Source organism: Pseudopipra pipra, chromosome 8 (assembly GCF_036250125.1).
Source record: "Pseudopipra pipra isolate bDixPip1 chromosome 8, bDixPip1.hap1, whole genome shotgun sequence".
NCBI classification, from domain to species: Eukaryota; Metazoa; Chordata; class Aves; order Passeriformes; family Pipridae; genus Pseudopipra; species Pseudopipra pipra.
The window spans coordinates 5,058,006-5,084,351 of record NC_087556.1 but is presented as its reverse complement, the minus strand read 5'-3'; the positions used below and the strand labels follow the sequence as shown (position 1 = coordinate 5,084,351).

Genomic DNA, 26,346 nt, shown 5'->3' with positions numbered 1-26,346 from the left:
ACAGTCAGTAACTGCCATAAATCCATTTTTTTTTTTCTCTCTTGGACAATAAATTGTCAAGAGAAATGTGGGTGTACATCATACTCTGAAAGCAACTGATCTCTTGTAGAAGTAAGCAAAACTTTCATTTGAATCAGCATTAAATTCACAGGAAAAAAGTAACTAATATTTTATGTCGAATTTCTGGTCATAATTAATTCACTGCTGTGCCTACCCTTCCAATGAAGGGGCTGCAAAAGTTTCCAGTCTTATTTTCTGGAAACTCTCCAAAGGTTTAAGCTTCTAACTTCTGCTAATTAATTCAGGAGGAACCTGAACATATGGCGTTATAGCCAAAAATATATAGCATGTACAAAATATAGCAAATAAATTCCATAAAAATAGGCCTATATTTTAAAGGGGGGGGAAAAGCTGGGAGAGGTGCTTTGCCTTTTTAATGACTGCTTCTTTATTTTCCCAGGAGACATTGCTGGGTGCTCTTACCCAACAACAGCTTGAGTGAAATAAACATAAAAACAAGTCTTGTGTCAAGGCAGTGAGGTTCAAAAGGCAGATTCAGTGATGTGCCAGTTGAAGAATGCTCCCAAAGCTGACACTTCCCTGAGCACTACCATAAGAACAGCAAATCATAACACGTTTCACTGCGTGACCTCATATCCAGTTTGGACATTACCTTGGCTTCCCCTTCTGGGTGGAGCTGAGCCACCAAGATGGACTAAGAATCAGCTCCCTCTATTCCAGGTGCCATGGCCTGAGTGCACTAATGGGCCTTAATAATGCTGACCAGGCTCACCCTCCCATGGCCCTGCCCACTGGCCCAAGACCTCCATTTAAGATCTGGCCCGCACCCCCACCCCAGTCCCTGACCTGACTCACACGCACACCTGTCTCCAGCCTTGCCCTCAGGTTGGATGCTGGACCTACTTTGCCAGCATCCTGTCTCCTGGATGGACTGCTCATGGACATACTGGAGTCTGACTTTGGCCCCTTCTCCTTTTTGCCCCTCAATGGACCATAGAGCTGCTTGGCTGCTTACCTTGTCTGGGATGCCAATGGTTATGGGCACCCTGTGCTCCTTCGAAATCCCAACATTGCTGAGCTGAGCAGTGCTCAGTGCAAGGGCTGTCTGCACTGGGATTACCCTTGGATCCTGGCTTGCCTCCCTTAGAGAGCAGCTGGCATTGCTGCTCCCTGACAATAGCTCATATCCTCACAGTCTTGGGATCTCACTCCTGCTGGCCCAAGGACAAGGAGGAAGATGCCCGTGGATGGAACCGGAGCAGCCCCAGTCAGAGTGTGGTTGACCCTGTGGAACCCCACAGTTGACAGGTACCTGTCACCTCTGGGGGCTGAGGAGCTGACACCCCCTCTGCCCATCCCTGCTAAGTGATGAGAGCACAACTTAAACTGCTGCAAGGCACACCTGCCTTCATGCTGGGCCTAATGCTGCTCTTACAGGTACTGCTTTTCCTTGTTCCATCATGCTCTAAGGAGATCATCCCACCACAGCCTTCCCAGCTGCCTAGGAAAACTGGCCTGGAAGCTGTTAAATTACTGCCTGAACTACTCTTGCTTTACACTCCTCACGTCTCTGCTGACAGGAGCTGTTATTTGGGAGTTCTGAACACACCTTGTCCTCTGAGTGTTGTAGTCCCTGAAGACGGAAGGCAAAAGACAGCTCTTTTTGGCACAGGAGATACAACTTGTCACTTAATTATGATTGTATTTGCTGTAATGTATACTGGGACTTTGTAGTTAACTTGTTTCTAGTCCTGGATGGATTCCTGCCAATGGATAGGTAGATCGATGTGTCTGCCTTATTTATGATTTCTTATGTCTGAACTTTACTAAGTTGTCTTTGACTTGCCCAACCAACAACAATCTCTTTATCTCTTCACTTTCTTACTTCAGCCTTTATGCTATTTTAGAACTGAGATCAAGAAGTGCTAGGTACTCTGAAATAAATGCATTTTTATGCATCCCATATAAGATTGCATTTTTTGCAATCTTATATGGGACTGAAGGAAAAATAACAAAGCAACAACTGTTACTTCTCTGATTGTTTTGAGGACCAACTGTTTTTAAGGAAATACTAGTGTACACCTAGAGATACTCAGACAGGGACGTTGTGTCAGTAGGTTGTTTTGCCCTATGTATACAATTTGTTTACCCATACACGAGGTGTAACCATCAGCACAAACCAAGTATTTCCACAGAAACAGCAGAATTAAGAGGCTCATTGTTTCAAATGGAACACATTTTCTTGGACTTAAATTTATAAAATACTTTTAGGATGTAGAGCATGTAATTGGTCTAATCAGAGGAATTAATCTTCACAGCTTCCATGACTACAAGGCATTCTACATGATGCAAGAAATGATTCATACGTGGCTTCATACAGTCCAGCACTAAGTCAACTAAAAACATCAAAAAACCAAACCACCATCAGAATTTTTAAGATGAAGACTTTTACATAAACTTTTAACTAGACAACTGGTAGAATTCTCTTTGTGATAATGGGTCTGAACTTCTAGCTGTATACATGAAATGTAGGAGTCATTTTCCATTGCAGCCGGGAAGTGACTGTTTGTTTCAACTCAATTAAAACATTATTCTAAATGAACTTTATGTCTACACTGAAAAGGCTGCCTTTCTGAGTCCTGTTACTTTTATCAACACCTGGTTTTCTTGCAGGAAATACAGGAATTAAAAAACAGTTGGCAAGCATTGACAATTTAGAAGTTGAAATTAGGAGGGTTGACTGTTAGGCTAAAATAAGTTTTTGTCACCTTTCTATTAAAAGTTTGAGTTAAGCTCAATAATTGTTAAGCTCAATAATAGGAAAGTACTATGTTCACTTTCATTTCCGTTCCAAAGAAATGAAAGTTGCACAAATAACATGTCTTTTTTTTAGAAAATAGTTTTTAAATGAAATGCCTCATCCTTCCAAGGAAAGGGGCAATTATATGAACAGTGAAATAATTACACGTGCTTGTAGTGTAGATAGATATCCACAATGTAATTATGTCACTGAGAGAAGGAAGAGAGAGTAACAGAACCTCCTTCTGTCCTGGTGTTTTGCTAAAGAGCTTGTATTTTCCCAGTATGACTGCTCTGAGGACAATTTCAGGGACTGAGAATCTATCCTGCCCATCCAGGGGCATTATGAATGTCATGTGCTGACTGCAGCCAGCAGCAGTACCAAGAGATGGGAGAAAATGTGTCTTTTAGGGTTATGACAGTGAAGGCAGGTGGTTTACTTAATGCAGCAGAAGTGAGAATAGAAGTGGGTGAAATGGTTGTGGTTAAAGAACAACAGATGACACAAAAGGAACAGGAGACCATAAAAACAAAGCCAATCCACGCAGGCCTGTGTATTATCTGTCCTCTTCCTAGTTTGATGCTGACATGGAGCTTCAGTTTATCCATTCCCTTGAGTATTTCTGGACCAGTTATGAGCAACAGTAAAAAAACTGTTAAGTGAATGCAGCTGTACATGAGTCAGCTGCATTTTGTCACAGTAATGTTGCAGAGGAAAGGAAGAAATGTTATGCTCATTATTTTGGTAATTAGCTGTTGGCTGTATTGGTTTACAAGTGTTTAACATGCTTTTTTAACCTGCAAAATAGCAAGGATCTGAAAGTTGTGCTTGTTTGTCTTATCACCCAACATCCTCTTCAGCTGCACACTGTCATCCATTTAGAACCTCCTTGTGTCACAGTCTGAGAGTAAATTCTGACCTTGGAATCCCTAACAGAAGTATCTGAACCAGACTAGGCATCCATGATTTATTCTGTTTGTTTAATAAGAATACTATTGATGTTAATTATGCATACTACAGGAAAATAAATCCATTGAGCCTGAAGGCAAATTTGATATCTAAATACTTAAGAGTAATACTGAGTCATAAAACCAAACTGTTAATGATTTTTGGGGGTTTTTGCCTGAAATGTTTCTCTTCTGGTTCTAAGACTTCAACCCACCAGATGATTTTCACTTTGAAATACAAGGTATTATAAAGTAACTAATATATTTGGATACTATAATTTCTTTTTAGAAATTTTACTATCAAAGGATGAATAGCTAGCACTTACCTTTTAGAGCTATATTGAGTAGCAATTGCCAATTATTATTAATTATTTGCTGATGTATGTATTTAGGAATCAGCTGAAACTATTTTTAGTATAAAAGTGGCAGAAGCATCCACAGGAGTATCGTATGAACTACCATATTCTATGTAAGTATCACTAATCAAGACACAGTAGTACCATGAAGGAAATTCAGACTCAGTCAAAAGCTTTTGAGATGGGCAGGAGGACACAAATACTTGATTTTTGCCTTCAAAATCCTCACTTATTTGTGAAAGTTGCATTTGTGCAAATTTTAGAAGCTCTGTGACATTCAGGAAGAATGAGCAGTACCAGCTGATTCTGTGTTACGTGGTATGATTTAACCTGACACACCTCAACAATCCATCACAAAACTGAGAGCCCGTGTTTCTATTTGAGAGCAACAACCGCCTGAGGCTACTACATGTAGTTCTGGCAGGACAGTCAGTATCCTGAAGTACTGCAAAATCTTAAACAACATTTACAACTACTGTAGCTAATGCAATTCTGCTGCTCATTTTAACAGTAAAAGTTGTCTGCTTCATCTACTGTGCTGTAACAAGTAAATCCTGCTGGTTCTGTTTGACAAGGCCTGTATGATAAAACATGTGCAAATATGCACACACAACTAAACCGTACCTGCTCTATAAATTTACCTTAAATAACAACTTTATATACTTAACACAAGTAGAAGTTGCTCTTAATATAGAATCCTAAGGAAGGTTCATCATCATCTTTGCCCAAAGTAATTTTCTCCAAAATAACTCTGTCCTTTCTGATGGCTCAGTTGTACAAGACCCCTGTTGACAAAACTTTCACAATCTTTGGGTGATTTGTCATGACATAATCTTACAGTGAAAGTTGTTTGTTCTCATATGCAGGTTATGATGCAAACACTGAGTAGATATGGACTCTCAAAAGCATCCCAGATTGCTTAATGAAATAATGCCAATCAATGAATTCCCTGATAGGAGCAGGGAGGGGAGGGAAAGGGGAAATTCATGCTTGTATCTGAAGTTGAACTGTAGCTGTAATGGCAATTAATGAGTTCAGGGGGGTTAGTAACAAAGGTACCATTATCTTTTGTGGCAGAGACAAACTGGGTTGGTAACTGGGAAGAAGACAGAGTGGGAGAGCTGGGACACGTGATTTCTAGATGGGTGAGAGAAGCCGGATGCAACTGCTGGAAATCTGAGGGTTAGAAGGGGCCAAAAAAAGGCAATAAGTCAGTGGATCTTAGGGTGCAATGAAAAAGCTCCTCAGAATTTCAGAACCATCTGAAATGAGCTGAATGGGAAATAGGAGGATCCTGGGTAACTCTGAAGTGGAAAGGGGTACCAGGAAAAGCAAATCAAATAGGGAGTTATGGTGAGAAGTTTCATGGACAAATTTGACTTGGAAGAGAATCCCTCCTTGGTCCTCTTTCTTCATTATCTTTTTGTCCCATGGTCTCTTCAAATCCCAGTAACTACACGACTGCCATCTTGACCTCCCATCTTCTTTTTGGATCCCTCTTTTGCTTTCCCAAGCAAAGACTAGAAGACCAGAAGAACTAAGGTTGCAGACTATTCTCTGGTGAGGAGACTTGCTAGACGGGGCAGCTGCACTTGGTCTTAAACAAGAGTGCAACAGAGAGAAAAGATTAGGTGAAGCTGCAATCCTTGGAACTAGAGGTAAAAGCAGAATTACATTTAGTCTTACTGTAAGAATAAAGGGGGGCAGCTTTGGGAGGATGATTTTGCTAGATTTATTTTTTTTCAAGTCTTGCCGATTTGTTTTGTTATTTCTCATATTAACTCTGATATTGATGCCATTTTAGAAGCAAGTGTCAAGCAGCAAGAGCAAATGAGACACTTTCTGAACAGTTTGCTAAGGGTTGAACTCTTTATTTAAAGGTAGTGTTTATACAGCCCCATTTGGAATCTAACAACCTGCAAAATGGCTGAGGGGTAAAAAGCCCAGTGGCTCTCATTTACAGCTTATACTAAAGAATACTGAGAGGGATTGTCACAGAGTCTTCAATCCTGAATCCATGGACTCCATGCCATTAGGACATGCTGTGAAACAGCCTGGCAAAGTCAGGTAACAGCACGAGTCTCTCCCTGGCGTATCTTTGAAATCACCTCTCACATGGCAGTGAGCTCTGCCTTGTACATCAGAATCTCACCTGAGTCCTGGTGGTACCTTTCCTATCACCAAAGTGTGTGAAAATCTTGCATGAGGACATCTTGCAGTTCTCTGTGTGAAGGAAATTTCCTTGGTGCACAAGAGTCAAACACTAAGGCTGTCCACCAAAACTATTCTCAACAAGTTCTGACTCTCAGGAGCTCCCTTTATGCTTAAACCATTGACCCTTCTTGCTGCTTTCTCAAGGTGAATTAAAAATTCCAGTGTTCTGATCCTAAGCACTGCTTGAATTAGATACACATGTGAGCAAAGAAAACTTATGTCTAATTATTGGTAAATACCTTTTTAATTATAAATGTTCTGTGGCAATGGAAAACAAAAATCCTGCTCCATTTACACATAAAGCTTCGGGAAAAACAAACCAAACCAAATGCAACCCTATGATTTTTCTTGTACCTTTTTAGCCAATCAGCAGAGAATTTAGAATATTTTCACCACAATATTATTAAAACTGTTATGGCAGGTCAGGCAATTTTTTGATATTTACTTCTATAGAAAACACAGCAAAAGGACGGAACACTGATGTGTGATTGACCCATGTGACTAAATACATTTTCCTCATAAAATTAAAGGCTATAACTTCTCTTTAAACTTATGACTATTCTCTGATTGAAAATGTGTGTATTTGCACTAGGAAAATGTAACAGGACACAAGGAAGAAACAAAAATTTGAATTATGTGAGCACACATGGTTGTTTATACATAACAAAATCCCTATTCTTTCACACCCCCCCTTCCTTTGACAGGTAATTCTGCCTGCTGTATGTTGAAAAACACCAGTGGAGTCTTCTTGATCAAATGCCAGTACTTTTCTAATCTCTCATTCAGATACCACCCATCAATACAATGTCACAGTGTCACATATGCTGAAGTCTAAGGAGTAAATTAAATTAACTGACTGTACTACATTTATACAGATTATTACCAGGAATTATGTTTGCTTAGAAGCTCATCTTAAAGGAAGAAAACTCATTCATTGCCAAGACAGAAGCTATTCCTTAAAATTAGTATGTTCCCATACAGCAGGCCAGATATGTCACTGGAATAAGTGGAAGCTCAAAACCAGAAGGAACTTCCATTTTGAAACCAGTAGGTGTAATTTTTGTACTGAGTTTTCAAGTGTGTAATGGTCCTTGTACAGCTAAAACATTTCAGATGTTGGATGCCTCAGATTACAAAGGTACTTGGTACTTTAGGTGCAAGCAAGTGAATCTCATAGCACTGAAATAATCTGCAGCAACCATCACATTGCACACACTGCACTGCCAGGGACACCCTGTCCCTGAGAATTCAGTAATACAAAATGGGACCTACACTAAACACTCATCTTGAAGTCATCCAAGATGGCCAACAGGAAAAACTATGGACAAAGCAATCCTCATTAGCTCATTCTTGCCCAGGAAACTGAAAACCTTTCAAAAGGTGAACCAAGAACTGAAATCCTGTTTCCCTGCTCCATAACACAGATCAACACTCACAACGCTGACAGAGTTTGGGCCAAGATGGAGTTCTGTGGATAGAGATGTAAATCCATATCTATCACCTCCACCCACTCCTTGCCGGGCTACACAGTATGTGGTGTGAGGGCTACAGACATGATATCTTCGTGGAAAGAAGGAAGCATCTCCCATTCCTGATAATTTTTAGCCTAATACTCTTGAAGTTGAAAAGTAAGCCTAAAGCCCTTCCAGCCCAAGAAAACAAATGTCCTGCTATCCTGAGTGAATCTCCAAGGTATCAGAAAACCAAACAAACCCTGTTGTGTACAGTTCTGCACAGTAGGCAGATTCGGAGGAGGTGCAGACAAGCACTTTGGATAGATCCTGACCCAGTAAGGTGCCCTGGAAGCACCCAGCTCCTCTGAACAGAGAAGTGACAAAGCACTTCTACACATTCAGAGGAAGATGAGAAGTGACAGTCACACAGGAACTATCTCCCAGGCTTTGCTCATGTTGGCACAAGGCCAGTGGTAGAAGTACAGGTTTCTGGTCAGCCATGGGGGGAGCCAGCAGAGCCAAGCTGAGATGGAATTCTGTGAGAAGGACAGGGATGTGGCTGCAGCTCCAGATTGAGGATAGAAAACATAATCAGACCCACTGATAGCTCATTTGTTTCTCAGCTTCGCTGAATGCCTTTGCTGTTAAAGCCGTGGCAACACAGGAACATTCTGCCTCATTCACTGTAGCCCTCCTAAAGAAACTAAAACTGCAATCCAGTTCATTTTCAGAAAAGTAAAATTCAGGAAAGAAACCTCTACCACACTCTCTTATTTCTAGCAGCAATAACCTTCAGCAAGAGAATTAAATTGGCAGGAACTTTGTATGTTATCCCCAACAAGCAAGTGTGCTGGATTCCAAAGGGAATAGAGAGCCACACTTTCAGCAGAGCAAATGCCTGGTGTGCACTGCCCTCCACTTCTCCCCGTCAGGGCCAAAGCTTATTACTGCAAATATGATGTGGTTTTTACAGAAGTTTTAACAGATTAATAGATTCCAGTAATCAATATAACCAGTTTTCCATAATCAGGCCTCATTATCATGTCCATGCTACCGATGAGCAGCTGCTGCCAGCTGCTACAAACTTCCAACAATGCCTTTCTGCTCTTGTAAATTCCTTTTCCATCTGTCAAGCGTAAGCTCACTATGACAATGATGTACAGTCATTGTGGTGAATGGATAGTTCACCACAGCAAAGTCCATCATTATCAAGTTTCAGTAAGCTTATGTCATGTATCACATACAAAGTTTAAAAAAAAAAGCTGGAAAAATATGTATTACATATAATTACAGTTGTCTGCTCTAGTGTCTGTTTGCAGAGGACATGCTCAGGACTGTTCAGCAGGACAAGAATTGTTTCAAATGAGGTTCTGCAGGTCCCTTCTGCCAAGACTCAAAAAAATCAGAGGCATCTGCCCTATAATCAAATAAGGAAGTTAAGCCATAATGAGCTACTTCAGATGGTTACAATTTACAGCAGTCCTAACTTCCACTGAGTAATCACTGATTATAACTGGCCTTCACTGAAGTAATCCTGAAGTATTTTTGTTAATGATCCAAGCTATACACACCAACAATTTATGCCAACATAATTCCCAATTACCTTCTGTCTGAATAATTTTGATACCAACATTAACTTGGTTATAGTTGAAAATATTACTGTTGCATAAATGGTCAAGGTAATACACAAATGCAGAAGGTGACCTTGAAAAACTAAAACTCTGAAAAGCTCTCATTGAGATTAAATAACAATGAATGCATGGTAATACCATTTGAAGAAAAACAGAAATCAGCTTATGTAACAAGTGACTCAAATACAGAAATTTACTATTTGTCTGAGTAGTTTCTGATGTTACAAATACAAAATGTTAGAATCTTTTATTTCTTCCATGTTCAAGAACTTGGAGTTACAGATTGGAGAGCTCAAACCCTAAGGGGAGCTGGTGCTTGCTGTACATGTACTTGCTGCAAATCTTTTGTGTGTCCAGAGAAGGGAACGGACCTGGGGATGTTCAGCCTGGAGAAAAGGAGGCTCAGGGGGGATCTTCTCACTCACTACAACTCCTTGACAGGAGGATGTAGCCAGGTGGGGTTGGTCTCTTCTTCCAGGTTACAAGAGATAGGATGAGAGAAAAGGGCCCCAAGTTGCACCAGAGGAGGTTTATTTTAGATATTAGGAAAAAATTTCTCCTCTGAAAGGGCGGTCCAGCACTGGAACAGGCTGCCCAGGGAAGTGGGGGAATCCCTATCCCTGGAAGTGTTCAAAAAACACATGGATATGGCACTTGAGGACACGGTTTAACTATGAACAAGGCAGCGCTGGGTTAATGGTTGGACTCGATGATCTTAAGGGACTTTTCCAGCTTAAACAATTCTATAATTCTATTCCCAGATTTCTACAGAGCAGGAATTGAAAAAGCCAGCTGGCACTTAACTGCCACCTTTGGTAAACAAGAGGAAGAGCCAGAGGAGTTCACCTATTGCTCAGATAGACACAAAACTTGAAACCGTATTACTAAAGGACATGTTCAAAACCAGCTTTATAAAGGTGTGAGACAAAGTTAGGTAAGATAGAAAGTATCTCGTAAGACCATTTCTGTATTACAGGGTGACTTGATTTCTGTTATCAAGGGCCCTAGACACTGAACAAAACACTTGGTAGGATAGTCCTCCCCCCAAGACATAACAACTTGAGTATTAAACACATAACATAGGAATATATACTTGTATGTACTTGCACACCTCAAGTTATAATCTAAACATCTGTGAAGTAAAAAGATTAATACAATCCCTAAAATACTCCATCTTCCAACAATGTACCATATTCCCTACCACACTCTGAAGTGCAGACTAGGATTTTCACTCTCTCTCCACAAAACATTTTAACTTTACCTTCAAGTAAGTTATTGTACCAGAGTAATTTCAGAGTTCTCCATGGACTCTCTGGATATCAGCAGCACTTCATAAAGAACTTCTCTTTGACTCAAAACTGCAGATTATGCCGTGTTCAACTGAGAGCCATATATATAAAATTAAGACTTTGAGTTCGCCTTTTTAATTTTGATTATCTAAAGCTGGTAATATAAAGAATTTTGGTGAGAGAGGTGACTTTAATTGTAAAGATTGACTTTATGGCATAGAATGTTCTTTTTCAAAGGTCTCCACACAAATCATATACTCTTAAAAAGAACAAGGTTGCAGAGTCCCCCATGCAGGTCTTTAAATCTCTCTCACACGAAGGTGAATTTGGAAGGTGCCAGTGTGATAAAATGCAACAGCTGTCTTCCCCAGAACAAGCCTAGAGCAGAGCCCAGTTTTGTTACCTGGTCCAGCTCTACGCAACGCTGCTCATTTACACACCTGAGGAATTTGTCTAAGAGGCTGAGATTTTTCTTCATACCTTGCATGAATGGACTTATTTTATGAGACATTAAGTGTTTTGCAGGAGTGGTTGTGTTTTAAGGCTTCACCTGTCAGCGACTATTTTACTTCTAACCAGACTGGGGAGGGGGTAAGGAGGGCAGACAACACCATCACCATCTTCCTTTGGTATAATTACATTGATGAAATTTACTGAACATTTAATTCAGTGCATGGCAGAGAAAGCTCCTGAATTTAAGATTGTTTCCTGCTAAACGAGCATCATAGAACATATACTGGCAGCAGAAAAAACTGCCAGCTTTGGCAGCTATTTGCTACAGGACACTTCATTCTTCAAAACTACATATAGCAGCATGATAGAGTTCTGATGAAAGCAAGAGCAGGTAATGTGATATAAAATATGCATGAGTATGAAAGTGCACTGCCACGGGTAGGCTCTGTATAGTGTTTTTCATGCTTGACAGCATGGTCTGATACAAGTAGAAAGGAAACAGATGAGACAAAACTACTGCCTAAAATCAAGATTATTTCGGGAGTTTTTTCCCTTTCAGTGAGAGCGGAAATATGCTAAAAGATGTGCAAAAACCCTACCAACCAAATTAATAAAAGAGGACAAACAAAAAAAAAATAAGGACAAGCACAGTTCAAAAATTCAGATCTCCCCACACTTCATTACCACTCCCTAGAGTGTTACATTAGCTTATTCACTCAATTTTGTAAAGATGTTGTCACCTGATATTAAAAACCCAGTATTTGCTGCCTGAACAATATGACAGTGGCCTCCAACATTTATAAATATTGAAGACTCTTTTTTTGCATAATTACCTTGTGAAGTCAGTCATCTCCATCATAATCACACACATCCGCTTGGCCAGAACAATTATGTCATTGCTGGTATCATCCCATATTTCAATCTCTGCATCAAGCTTACTCTTGACTTTTTTGAAGTCAGCCACTTGCTCAGCTATCTTTTCCTTTTCAGCCTCTGGCAGTTGAGTCATCTTGGCCTAAAACATGGAATAAATTGATTTGTAAAACATCTACGTCAGAGTATTTTTCTTTTTTAAAACAAAACCGCTGTACATTATTAAATATATAGTTTAAAACCACTGTGGTCTGGGCCAACTGTTCAAGTTTGAGCACTTCTAAATTTCAAAATCTGTATGCTATCATCTGGTTGTGCCAAATAAATTATCTCAGTGTGATGGGGTCAGTGGTGTTTGTGAAACCATTAATATTAACATAGTGAGAGAAAGAATACATTCTTCCACAGAGCCTTTATGAAATATGACTAACAGTTGCTCCTGTTTCTTAGGGTTAAGGAGCCTAAGTGTTTTTAAGTATGACATACGTGCAAGTTACAAAATGCAGTATTGATTCGGGTAGGAAATAATCAATGAAAAGGGTTAATTGTCCTAGAAATTTCAGGTATGCATGTTCTCTCTCCTGAGAAGGTTCTACATTACCATTTGAACAGCCAGAAAAGACTTAATTGCTCAAATATGGATATTCTGTCTTTGCAGAAGATAAACAGATGAGCACGTCAGAAATCAGTCTGTGAATAAGGTTACCAAAAACTCCTGAAAATGGCGAGAGAAATATTTTACTTAATGTTCTTCTTCATGACCAAGATCATCAGCCTTCTCCAGACAAGGGGCAGAAAAACCTTCTGTGTCAGGAACAGGCCAGGAGGCAGACAGGGGCCAAGATATTATGTGGCCACATGGAAGTCCTGGCCCTTCATAATACCTCCTACCCCACAAAGCAGGGAGACCTTTGGGCTTGTTGGTCTTGATGGCTCTACTGCCACTGTGGTTCTTATCCAGCACCTTCCCTGGAAAGCAGTCCCCTTCAGGCCACCAGGAACTCACAACTACATGCAGCAACTATTAACACACTGAAATTACTCTGCAATTAAACAGTAAATATTTTGTGACTTATTCTTGTTTATAAAACATTACCTACCATCAATAAAATAGAACGTTAAGGCAGTGGCTGAATTACTTATAATTAACATAACAGGCAATCAGTCTTATACGTAATGCATATGTTTTTCAAGCCATGTCTTTTCAGAGATCTTATTTATGCTAGAATCACTCTGGCACAGGGTTAATTTTCTCTTTTATACAAATTACTGGAAATTACAGGTTTCCCAACATGTAACTATGTTATAATTTGCAGTCACAGAATCACAGAGAATCATAGAATGGTTAATGGTGGAAGGAATCACCATACAGTGGTCAGAATTACCCTATAGTCACAGACTTAGAAAGTGAAACTGTTTTGAGGACTACTTCTCTTGTTTTGTTAAAAAACCCCACAAAACTAAATAGACCAGAGAAGACCAAGACACACTTTCCTCATGGTTGTAGGATAAGCTTGCTGGGTGTGCTGTTTTTTGGCTGGAGTAGTTAATTTTCTCCACAGTAGTTAGCACGGGCTGTTTTGGATTTGTGCCGGAACACATGTTGGTAAAATAACCACGTTTTTGTTACTGTTGAGAAGAGCTCACACAGAGCCAAGGCCTCACCTGCCCCTCACCTCACCCCACCAGCAAGGAGGCTGTGGGGACACAAGGAGCTGGGAAGGGACACAGCTGGGACAGCTGATCCCAACTGACCCAGGGGATATCCCAGCACATAAAGCTGGGGGAAGAACAAGGAAGGGGACGTTCAGAGGCGTTTGCCTTCCCAAGTCACCACTGCACATGATGGAGCCCTGCTGTCCTGGGGATGGCTGAACACCTGCCTGCCCAGGGGAAGTGGGTAATGAATTCCTTGTTTTGCTTTGCTTATATGCACGGCTTTTGCTTTACCTACTTAACTGACTCTATCTCAAGTATTCCCATTGTTACTCTTCCTATTCCCTGCCCCTTACCAAGGTGGGGAGGTGAGCAAGCAGCTGTGTGGGGCTGAGTTGCCAGCTGGGGTTAAACCACAACAATGGCAATGGTATGAAACATAAAAATAAAGAGCTGGGCTACAAAGGGAAGAGACCTTTTTATGCTCTGATGCATGTTTGCTGATTGGTGGATGTCTATGGTATTTCCCAGCCCCCAGCTTCTGTACTGGTTTGAGTTCAAGATCACAGGCCTGGATCTTGAAACCACGAGAAAGATGACATTTTAATGAGGGAGCTGTGACATATAGTATCCTGCTATCTGCCAACAATAATGAGCTTCAGGTGGAATGAGACACATTATCCACTGGAACAAAGGGGCAAAGGAGACTATAATTCTGACCTTGTCTTTTCTCTCCTTTCCCTCATAATGCTTTAAAACCATGCACAGCAACAAAATAAAACAATTGGATACACACCCTTTTAAGCACAGATTTGATTTTGTATCAAAATAGGCAACATAATGGTAATTGTGAAATAAAGATCTAAATTGAATGACTGCTATTACATGACTACAGGTTTATTTTGTCCACCAGGAGAAAATGACTTTTTCATTACTTCCAAGACAAAAATGTTTTTATTGCAGTAGCAGATAACAGAATTAAGGCTAGGTGAGAGGAGCAGTTATATTTTTGATATTTTCTTTCTTCTATTACAAAAAAGGTATAGATTTTTGTCTTTAATTTCCCTGAATTAACTCCTCAGAAGGCTATTTATTTTAGCTGGATTCTCCAGCACTGGGCTTATGTTATTTGCGTTCTCCCATTTGCAACTTGACTTACCCTGTGAGATTGGTGTTTCTTTTCATTCCAGCCCTTTTCAAGATTCAGTCAATTCTCCATCAGAGAAACTGAACTTTTAAGGCCATTTAAGGACACATGTGGAGTAACTTCTTGGTGAAGATTTGACTCTCCTCTCGCTGGTGCATTGCTTGCCGGTAAGATGCCAACCCAAAGAACTGGCCTTTTGCCTACCTTTGTCCCTGGCTTCCCTCTAAGGACGTGACTTTTATATAAATTTAAGATTATTGTCCCTAAGTCTCAGATTGACATGCCTTTTTTTTTCTTTCCTGACCCCTAAAACCAAATGCCTGGCCAGATCCACGCCACCAAAATTCTTACCACTTACAGGAACCAGGAAGGAAAGAAAAGCAACCAAAAGCAGCACAATACATTAAAGCAAGAGCAAAGAACCTCTCTTTGAAAATTATTTAACAGTTCCTGCTTTGTAGGCTGCAATGTGTCATGTAACTACAGAGAAGAAAAGAGGAAAACTCTGTTTTTCTGCAATTTTGTAGGTTGCAGAGAAAAAAACCCCACTCTCCTGACTGAGCATGTGAAAAACTCTTCAGAGCTTGTAGAAGCAAAAACACAAAATAAACTGCTTTTCACATAGTATGGTTATAAGATAATGTCAGAGATCCCAAAAGACCTGATTCATGTCCCTGCCTTGCCTTATTTGAGAGCTAAGCTTTTCCTTCCACCACAGACTCAGCAGCCACAAGGAGCCACCTCACCTCTGTCCCTGCTCTCCTGCTGCAGCCAGCTGAATATCTGGTGGAAGTGAACAGGATCCCTCCAAGTCACTCAAAGGACAGCAACATATTTCAATCAAACTGTTGCAAAACAGTTCCAGTCGTGACCTTTAATTGCTTTTTTTCTTGAACAAACTTGGCATCCCTGCCTGTGGCAGGGTTTGGAACTAGATGGTCTTTAAGGTCCCTTCCAATCCAAAGCATTCTGTGATTCAATGATTCCATTTTATCAGGAAGGTGAGCATGAGACCAAAACTAATCTAAGGAATCCTACTTTTTCTCCTGATGGAATAATTTTTTTGAGTTTGGATAAAGAAGTGAAAAAGAGAATGGTGCATATTCAGCAATTCATAGCAAAGTGAACACATGTCCCAGAAGATGAAGTCTGTGGGAGTGTGACACTGACAGCAGGGAGAAGCTGTGTTTCTTTTGATAAGTTTACTACCTGCTGTCCCCAGTTGTCTTCTCCCAGTTTTAAGACTTGTAGCAAGCCTGCTGAAGTCCAGCATTCTTTGAACAAGTTCAGAGAATGCCTCATTTGTGCTGCCGTGACAGTTCCCCTCTATATTTAGATAGAATATAATTGGATAAATTGATAGGGAGATAACAGAAAAAAAATATTTAATACCATTTTTGCATCAGCCTCTGCTAAAAAGGTGGACTAAGATGATGCAACTGTGTCATATTAATCTAATTTCTCTTTGTCCCAGGTCTATAGGGCTACACATGAAAAAACAACACGTCATAAATCTGGACTTCACTAGAGTTTTGCCACCGTTCTCATGTCATCCTTACAAATAATCTAGGGAAATACGATCTAGATGTAGTTGCCATTGGTTGGACGTGATACTGATCAGAAAATTGCTCACAGAATACTTATGAAGAACAGACACCAAACCAGAGGGCAAAGTCCTGAAGGGAATGCTCTGACTCTGGCATTAGTCAGTATTTTCACTAATGACGTGGATGACACAACCCAGAATACACACCACACCTTTGCAGGGGAAGAGGCCTGGTTTACAATTCAAAGTAGTCTTGAGAAACTTGAGAACTGACCTGAAAAAATCATGGGATGTATTTCAGCTGAGAAAAGCACGAGGCTTCACACCTAAGAAAGTTGCCAAAACGCACAGACCTGAGACAAAACCAGTTACTGGCAGTTCTGTGGGTGGGGATTTGTAGTCGGTAAAAAGGCAAACCTTGTCCAAAACTCTCCTACAGAAGAAAACAGTGTAAACCTTACACTAATGCTTGTTGCTGAGACCACAGCTGGCTGAATAAGTTTAGCAATATAAATAGTCTGGACACCAAATTTAAGAAGTTATTAACAAGCTGCAGAGCATCCAGAGGAAAGAAAAAACAGACCAAAAGGACACAGAGAAACCACTATCTTAAAGGATAAGTTAAGGTTATTGGAGTTATTTAACCTGGAGTTTTCAAAAGAGAGAGGACATAGGAAAAGGATGTACAAGTACAAAAAAAAATTATACATGCAGAAAATATACTACAATATATATACTACAACCTTGAGACCTTAACTTAATCTCTCCCCTTTACTGAAATTGGGTTAAAAATTGGCAAGAAAATTAAATACTTTTGACAGATCATGACTACTTTTGCTATGTATGAAGTGCCAAAATTACTACTCATAGAACCTACTCAAAGTTACAGTAGTTATTTTCATTATGTTTGAATTCTTATTATTAGTATTTCATGCTTGTGAGTGGCTTTGATAAAAATTGAACCAATTAAATATTCTAAAATTGGCTTTTTTATTTACAAAACAGCACATGCTTCCTGTTAATGTATACCAGCATTTCTATTAATGCAGGAACTTAGAAGTAAAGTATTTGCTACTTGAATAAGAATAGCTAATTCATTTGATGGCAAACTTAACTTCCCCTCTAACTATTTTTTATGCAAGTATCAACAGTTCTTGGTGTTTGCTTTTATATATCTTCTCTCTTCTTAGAGTTTGGTATATTTTTAGACATATATAATTGATTGCTGTATTTAAAATGCAATGCAAACAAAACAGTGAAATAATTCAGCCTGGATTTTCTCACTCACAATACACACTGAGGCAATTTTTTATCAGCCCAGAATTGTTGCACATAGTATGGAACAAACCTGTACAAAACATGATCCTACTCTCAGATGTTTTTGTCAGTGCGTTCAACAAAACTGTCTGCAGAACTCTGAAAAAAAACAATGTGGGTGGGTGGTTGCCTGAAAGCAGTTCTGCTCTTGTCATCTCTAAGTGGATTATGTTATGAGGTAAAACATTTTGCCTCTTCTTCAATATGATCACCTCATCCTGCAGCAGTAACTCTGAAATGAAGCTAAGCTGTTCTCTTCACTAATTTAGTAACTTTAAACACTTAGAATATTTTTTCTCTGATCATTAACATGTACATTGTCTTCTAAGCCTGAAAATGAATGGGGCAAATTCTGACTTGACCTTCTCTTCAACACAAAAATCATATGATAATAAAACAGTAACTATCTCAGTGGAATTACTCTGATCATGATGGCATGAATTTCCTCAGGCAAAATTAGTGTGTGATAAGCCTGCAGAGCTGACTACACAAATTAGACACAACAACCAGAGGGAGGTCTAACTTTCAACTGAGAAAAACTGCATTAGCCCCTGGATCCATAAGCAGTACCTGTTTTTATAGTAGCTAAGGATTTGATCCTAAGGATCTTCCTCAAGGATATAAAATCACCCTACAAAAAACAATGAGAATTTCTATGCAGTTTGAACACTGAGAGATCTCACAGCACATTGCCCAAGTTAACTTGTATCCCACAGAGTGAGCTGGTGCCACAGGCACTATCATATTCATCTCAGAAAAATGGAATTATCTGAGGGAAGAGATCATGGAAGTAACATTTTCAAGATGAGTCAGGTACATAAATACAAGGTCAAATCTCAGTCCTGCTATCTCACCACTAACCTATACTCTCTCTTTATAGACATAGATTCTGAAGAAGATGTGATTAATAATACATGACTGTTTCCTGCATAAGGGAAATGAGATTTGCTAGTTAAGATGTAGCCTTTGTTACAATTGGCATACACACATCACATCTGGTTTTATATGTTGTGATAAAAACAGAAAGAAAAAAGGCACTAGTTCCCTGTTGGAGCAGTGAGAGATGTGACACAGAAGAAATTACAACACTCTTGACAAAGAGGAATCAAGAGTGCTGTTATGCAGAACTAGTATGGAGCCAGATATGTATAAATAAAATTGAATTATTATAGTTGAAATGCCCAAGAGAAAGAACTCAAGGAGGAAAAAAGGTTACTCTGCGATCCTGCCAAACCACTTCTGGAACACAGTCATTCCTGGTGTCAGCCCTGCATGGAACAGCTTCCCAACAGCACAGAAATCTGCTGCAGAACACAAAATGGCACAAACTCTGTCTAAACCTCAAAATCTATCTTCTCTATACAGACTCTTCATATTGCTAAACAGGTTCTAGGTATAAATCTTCAAATATCAATATCAATATCAAATAGGAGTCCAAATAAAGAGGCCTTAAATCATTGTTCTTATTTGCTGCAGCAGCAAAAGGATTTGTTCAAACATCTGTCAAAAAAAAAAAGTGTATGCAGGTTTCTGTCAATATGTTGATTTAGGCTGAGTGGGTATGTATGTAATTTAGCCAAAGCTATAATTTTCTATTACTCTGGGAGGTAATGTGCCATTTATGGCCCTGACAGCTTGTAAATTTAGGAAAACTTTTTCCAAGATACAGAATCAGACTTTAAGTCTGCTATCTAGATCCCACAAAAAAAGAACACTCACAGCAATTGCATTACTTTAGGGAGAAATGAAAGAAAAAATAGTACATACTATAATGTTATAATAAAGGTTCTTTTCAGATATATTAACCATAGTTTATCTGTAACAGTCCCTTCCACCTCCCCACCAAATTCACTGACACTGCAGACTAAATAAATACCCCGTGGCAGCACAAGGAAAAGCACATCCCAGAGACATCTCTCCACAGCAGTAACTCTGCCATAGCTCTGGTTCTGGACAGCCACCTCCCTACCTACAACTGTCTTCAGCACTTTGTGCAGTTGTCCGGAATGTGTTGTTTATGACTTTCTTTTCACAAAAAGCATTCCCTTTGAAAAACTGTTTTATCTGAGAAGTAGAAGACCGAGCATGAAAATGTGATCCTTCAAGTTTTAGTGGATCTTTTGTTACTACATTTTGATAGTAAATATCTACAAACTACTAATTCTGCTTTCCCAGTGAGGGAAAACCTTCAACTGCATTCATTACGGGATATTTATGAAAATATGCAAGCACACCCTCTGTACCTGTTCCAAAAAAATTCATGACGTTCTGTATGGATGACATTTTGATGGAAAACCCTGCCTTTTTTAACTACAATACAAATTTTAGCCTTTAATTTGAGGAAAATGTGCTAACATTCACAAAGATTGATTTAAATTGCAAAGGGCAGCTAGTATAATTTAATTGCCAGTTAAGTTTATTGAAAAATAAGACTGTATGAGGTGGTCTTTCACACAGTTATTACACTTCTCACAACGTTTTAAGAATTAACTGACAGTTAATTAAAAAATGATATGCACACGTGCAACACAAGTGAACTGCATTAATTTTGGTTAATGTTTTTTCATTAGTATCTAGGGTGTTAACAAAGAAAATATTTGTTGGATAAAAAAATGCGTTTGCTGAAAAGCAGACATGAATTAAACCACCATTTTTTTACATAATTCTTTTCATGCGGAAAAGTTTGCCTTTTTCCCATCTAGTTCTATCATTTATAATTTCCATTACAGGAGTAATACTAGAATCAATCAAGAGTGAGAGATCCATTACTGCTCTAGGTATTGAGCAAACAAGTAATGAAGTAGACACTTCTGGCCCCATGGATCTTTCCATGTCAGAAAGCTGTGAATAGAGAACAGTTTTGCTGAAACATTATTTAAAATGGAAACATAAAGAAGAAGAATGTTTGCTAAATACTTTGACTTTGTACTAAGAAAACTATAGCTGTCTCAAAAATGTTCTCAAGCTCTTCAAAATGTTTTAGTGTAAACAATAAACAAAACCAAGCAATGCATCAAGTCCTGAGGTTAAATGATGCTACAAGAAGGAATGCCAGATTCTGAACCTCTAGAAATACAGACATTGTCCAATGCTGTAGGAAGTTCTTCATACCTCCTCATGAATTCCCTAGTTAAGCAATAAACTACAGAACAGGTGCACACATGAACACAGCAGGAAACGTCTGTAACTCACATACTGCAGTGGCTCAGATTCCAGATATATCCCTTTCTCTTCTGTGCATGTGAAGTCTCTCATATGCAGAGTTTATTTTTGGTTAACACACACTGCAGGCTTCAGTAAGACCCTTGTAAAAACCATTCCTTATTAATTCAGCCTCTATTAGACCAAGCCACATTTATGAAACTGTAACCTGCTGGAATTTTATTCAGTAACTTTCGGTTTAATTGTACGTTCACAAAGTATTTCCAACTTAATTGCAGTCTCTTTCTGTTTCAGGTCATACACATCAGCTTTATGTCCTCCACACACTTTCAGAAATCTATTAAGAGCTGAAAAAGATTTTAATGATTCACTGGATGACTTTAAATGGCTTCACAGGAACAGTAACACAGTAGCATTTTTCCCTGGTCCCAGCGCTTTGAGCATCAGCTGGTGTGATACGTACCCTGTCAGTCTTCCCTTCAGTCTGGATACTGGTACGACTACGTGCATCATGGTCTTCTTCCAGGTCAGACACATCTTCGAGCTCCTCAGGTGTCTGCAGAAAAAATGCAGAAATGGGTTATTTTCCTTCGTGGTTGGTAACTTTGCTACTCATGTCGAACTAAGATAACGTCTGACAAACAAAAACCAGCCCCCTTCCAGCAGCTACCAAACTTTGTGTTTCAATATCGTGTTGTTGCTGCTAGAAACTTAAATGACTTACATGTCTTACAAGAAACCTTTACATGGCAAAAAGAGATTCTGAATGTGTCACTTATCAATTCTATCACACAGCACAAGTTCCTGCACTACAGGAAAAATTAAGTGGCCCTAATTTGCTATTTGTATACGTGGCATTATTTCATATGTCATTGTCTGTTCCTTCTAGTCACCTAAAGTGCCATTTAATCCTGTGAGTCTGTTTAATTTATGCAAGAGGAATTTTCTATACAATCAAGGTCTTCAGATTTATTTACTCCTTCCCACTTATCAAAAAATATTATTAAAAGAAAGAGGGGTTATGCAGAATTCTGACATTTTATCATAAATAATATAGTAAGAAAATCACAATGACCATGACTTTATAAAGGACAATAAATAAAACATTAAAAGCAAGTTTACTTACATTAAAAAAACACGTCACAATAAAGCACACAAAAACTTCCAGGATTATGAACTATTTAAAGCATAATATTAGTTCTGCCAAAGCAACAGGGCACTGAAGAAATTTTCCTTTATCAAGTAACTTCACATTTTTAAGAACCAAAAATACATAGAACCAAATTCTACTTAAGTAGTGAGAAATCTACTACTGAATGATCTACTATCAGCTTGAGATCTAGAAGATCCAGGCGTTCTTAGCACCCCAAAAGTCTGACGTGCCAAGAGAAACATGCCAAGGGCAGGACTAACCTTACCAAAAGACAGGCAGAAAGAAACTCAGTCATTACTTTTACCCAATTATCAAAAAAGTCGAACATAATTTTTTTAATCTGGAATTGCTTTATGTTCTCACCTTCATATTTTTACTGTCAAGTTAATACAAAGAAGATCTGTTGTGAGGGGCACTGTAGGGTTCTGTCATTTTATTTCTGGGTCCATAGAATGGTAATTATATTAAATATATTAAACTGAATAAATCCACCTGCGTGCAGGTGTACCATTTGGGAAAGAACTGTGAGGTAACACTGTAAGAAATAAAGAACCCCAAGCTGGTGCACAAGGTGGCAGAAATAATATGCTGGTGGTAAAAAAAGACACCTAAACTTCCTCAAGAAAACAGGCCACCAATTTTTGGGGTGAAGATGAGCGTGGCGTTACACTGGTAAAGTGGGAAAAGGAACATCTTATTTTCAGGCAAAGACTATCAGTGTTGGGAAGTCTCAGTTTAAAACCTGGAATTAGACATGGTAAGAATTCCACAGTATCCAAAGGCTGTTACTAGACAAAAGTTGTTTGAAAAATTTGCAGTGTGTGGAAGCAAAATAAGATTTTGTTGTGGGTGGATATCCCTGCAATAAAAAAAAAATATCACAAACTCACTTGAATTGAAACACATACAGACACTTATTAGAGGGCCAATAACAGAAAGGTTATTAAAACAGAGTAACTTCAGCTTCTCAGGATTACACTGACCAGGGCCCTCAGGCAGATAATAGTCTTGATTCAGCTTATAGAAAAAAAAGTCACTTTCTTTTAAAGCTACACTATACTTGGGTCATTATTTAAAAAAAAAAAATTAGACTATTGTCATTCTTAGGTTTTAATAAATTAGTTACAAATTTTTTCCCCCAGTGATCATAAAGCTGGATTCGGGATAGCAAAGCACCATTTCTTCCTAGGTGAACAGATAACTTGGGAATCTTTGACAATCCCACATTTCCAGTATAGGGTTTCTTTCTTCTGTAAAACATGGAATACAAAATGTTGGGACAGGGTAGAATGGTTAATCATTTAAAGACAGTCACATTAATACTATTTTTCTGTGAAGTTGAGCTGTGTAAATATTACCAGCCTCATCATGGAAACCTTGAAAGCAAAGAGGTCAGCAAAATGACTCTGGTATAATACATCTACAAACAACAGTCTCAGGAAAGCTTCCCAAAGAAAAAATCATCATTATATTGATCTGATCTGGCATTTTCAAAACTGCAGATCATAAAACAGAGATCTCTTTCCAGCTGCACTGGCACAGGGATTCCCTCTCCAACTCTTTATTCATCTGCAGAATGATGGTTCAGGGTCTAAGTGCAAGTGTGCTCACCTAAACCCCTCCTGTTATATACGTTGTCAGAAAACTAATTTTTTTTTAAAACAATGTATATGCACTTTTCAGGTTAGTAAAATTTATTTGCGGCTGGGGCAAGAAGTTCTTCACAGAAAGCCCATTTTTCCAGCCAGAAAAGTGGACTCCCATTGAATCTCTTCTCTCCAAAGTCCAGATCTCCCAGGTTTTGAATTATTGCTACTACAGAATTCAGAAAAAAAAAAACCAAACCTATCCAGTTATTAAAGACTAAGGACAAAATTTCAACCAGAAAGAAACTTGATTTATCACAAACCACAAACTATCATCATTTTCAGACACAAAGCACCAAAAACTGAAAAAACTCACCACCATAATAATGAGAACAGAAGTAGTTACTCAATTTTCTCTCCTTGAAAGCTGTTTTATGTAATTTTCATGTTGCTCTCATGATTATTTATTAAATACCTGAGTCAGACATGTAACTGTTTTTATGAATATCCATTTGCAAACATGTGGATATTCAACAGGAATGTTTGATGATTGCATGTTTGAACAGGTGTGAACTGTGAGGGCTTGCAACACAAAATAGGGTGCTACCATCAATAATCAGAAATCTTGCCCAGGGAGAATAGCAGAGCTTGAGGACTGCAGTTAGAATCATGGAAGGAAGTTGGAAGTATTGTTTAAGGTTGAGTATTTAGGGCTCTGACATACAGTGCAGATAACCTTCCTAAGAGGAGTCTCAGCAACAGCAAGGGACAGAAGAGGAAGAGAGTTGGGTGTTGTAGGAGGTGACAGGATGAACACAAGACAGCAAATTCCCTATTAAGACGTACAAAGTATGGAATTTACGGTAAACGTTAGGAAGACAATTGAGGTAAAATGAAATCCTGCACAAGACTCCAGCCAGCAACAACCCACAAACTCATGTGTGCAGCACACTGGGAAACAGAGTTTAGAAATAACTTTCAACAGGAAAAATGAGAAAAGGGTTTCCAGCAGCCAAAGGAGCAGAACTCTTGAACAGTCTTCCCTGGGGGTGCTGGAGGAGGGGAGGAATTCATTAGAAGATGAAGCCTGAGCAGCCTCCAAACAAGGTAATGTAACAGTTGGCTGCAAGGGCAGAGGTGTGAGAGGGGACAGGACACTGCCACAGGCTCCTGGCACAGGGGTCCAAGAGAGATTTCTATCATTTATGAAAAGCCTTTGTTGATCCTGACAAAAATGCATTCAAGGATATCCCTACACACACATTTAAGGCTGTAATTACATTACTACTGCTGCTGCAACTACATACAAGTTACATGTATTCCTTTTCACATTTCAGTGATCCTAATAAATCTGCATTCTCAATGCTTTTGTTACTGAAGGCTCAGGCTGAGGACACAAACTCATATTTATAGCAAAGTCTAATACTGATGAATTTTGCACTTTCCTGGTATTCAACTTCAAGCTGCAACAGCAAGTCATTACTACTGCACCTGGGTGATTTCAAGATATGAATTACCTTTTCATCTATGAAATGAAAAACACTCTCTGATGACAAACCTTTTCATTTGCTTTTCTACTAGGATTTTAAAGAGAATAATTAATAAAACCAAGGTCTGGCCTCAGTCTTCAGAACTCTGCCAATTTTTCCAAACTGGTTGCAAATGGGCTTTTTGGCATGTTTGCTTTCTAATCCAAGCTTTGTAGAACAACGTGCTTGACTAGGTTTCACAGCATTTTCTCTGACTCAATTTTTTTAATGAAAACCCTCCTCAAAAGTGATTATGCAAACAACTTCAACTAGATCATTCTTTTTTAATGTTCACATGTACCCACAAAACCATCAATCCTGCAAATAAAGGTCCTCGGCTGTTGGAAAATAATGCAGAGCCAAGTCTAAAATCTCAAGATACACAATGTAAATGTGGAAAAAGAGGTACCATGAGGTGAAAGGGAGCTATCTACTTTTATCTAACATTCAATTAAATGCTGACCTTTAAAATGTCATTATATGCTCTTATGCTTTATCTTATGTTGGTTTCAACAGCCTCATCACTCATTGTTTTTCTCAAATCAATACTAAAATGCAGAGCAGATTAACACCTTCAGAGGAGCTGAGTTGATGAGTGATGTCTTTATTATACTCCTGCAAATGCAGTTATTTGTGTTGTGTAAATACCACAGCAGCAACAGAAATGCTTGTATGCACTCCAGGAGGATCAGAGTTCGTCTATTATGTTCTCCACTGAGCACACAATGGGTTTAAAGAGATTATCTATTCTACCGTGGGCATTTGTCTAATGCCCACATTTTGAAAATTCCATCATGTCAAGCTGCATGTCACTCAGTGTAACAAACTATGGTACATGTATCACAACTGCTCAAATACTGTGCTCTGCAATTATTTAGCTAGTGGCTGATATTTTTTGTGTGTTAGTCACAACACCACCATTATCCCACACTTAATTCTGCCAGATGACAGACTGCCAGAGCAAGAGTTTTCAAGCATCAGAAAGAGAACAAGAAAGCGCAAGTGTTATTTATTTTTGATGACTAATTTAGTAAGAACCTCATATAATTGTTGCTGTCTAGTCATTAAAAGTACTTTTCAGGTTTTCACTAAAAGCAATTACTTTGAGTGTTGAGAACAATAAACCCCACATTCTAAAGGGCAAATTAAAATCCTATGTTCTTAATCTGTCAATATTGTGACATCTTAATGCTATGGCAAATACCATCCCCT

At 38.9% G+C, this 26,346-nt stretch overlaps 1 protein-coding gene across 8 annotated transcripts in view; it reads right to left on the bottom strand.

The window, feature by feature from the left end:
• Positions 1-26,346, bottom strand: part of LOC135417813 (catenin alpha-3) — a 438,645-nt gene that overhangs the window by 37,534 nt on the left and 374,765 nt on the right. For all 8 annotated transcript variants that reach the window (XM_064662319.1, XM_064662320.1, XM_064662318.1 and 5 more), the window contains 2 exons: positions 21,330-21,422; positions 11,999-12,180 (listed from right to left, as the gene is read on the bottom strand). In XM_064662319.1, coding sequence (XP_064518389.1) covers positions 11,999-12,180; positions 21,330-21,422 — 275 coding nt within the window. The remainder of the gene's footprint in view (positions 1-11,998; positions 12,181-21,329; positions 21,423-26,346) is intronic.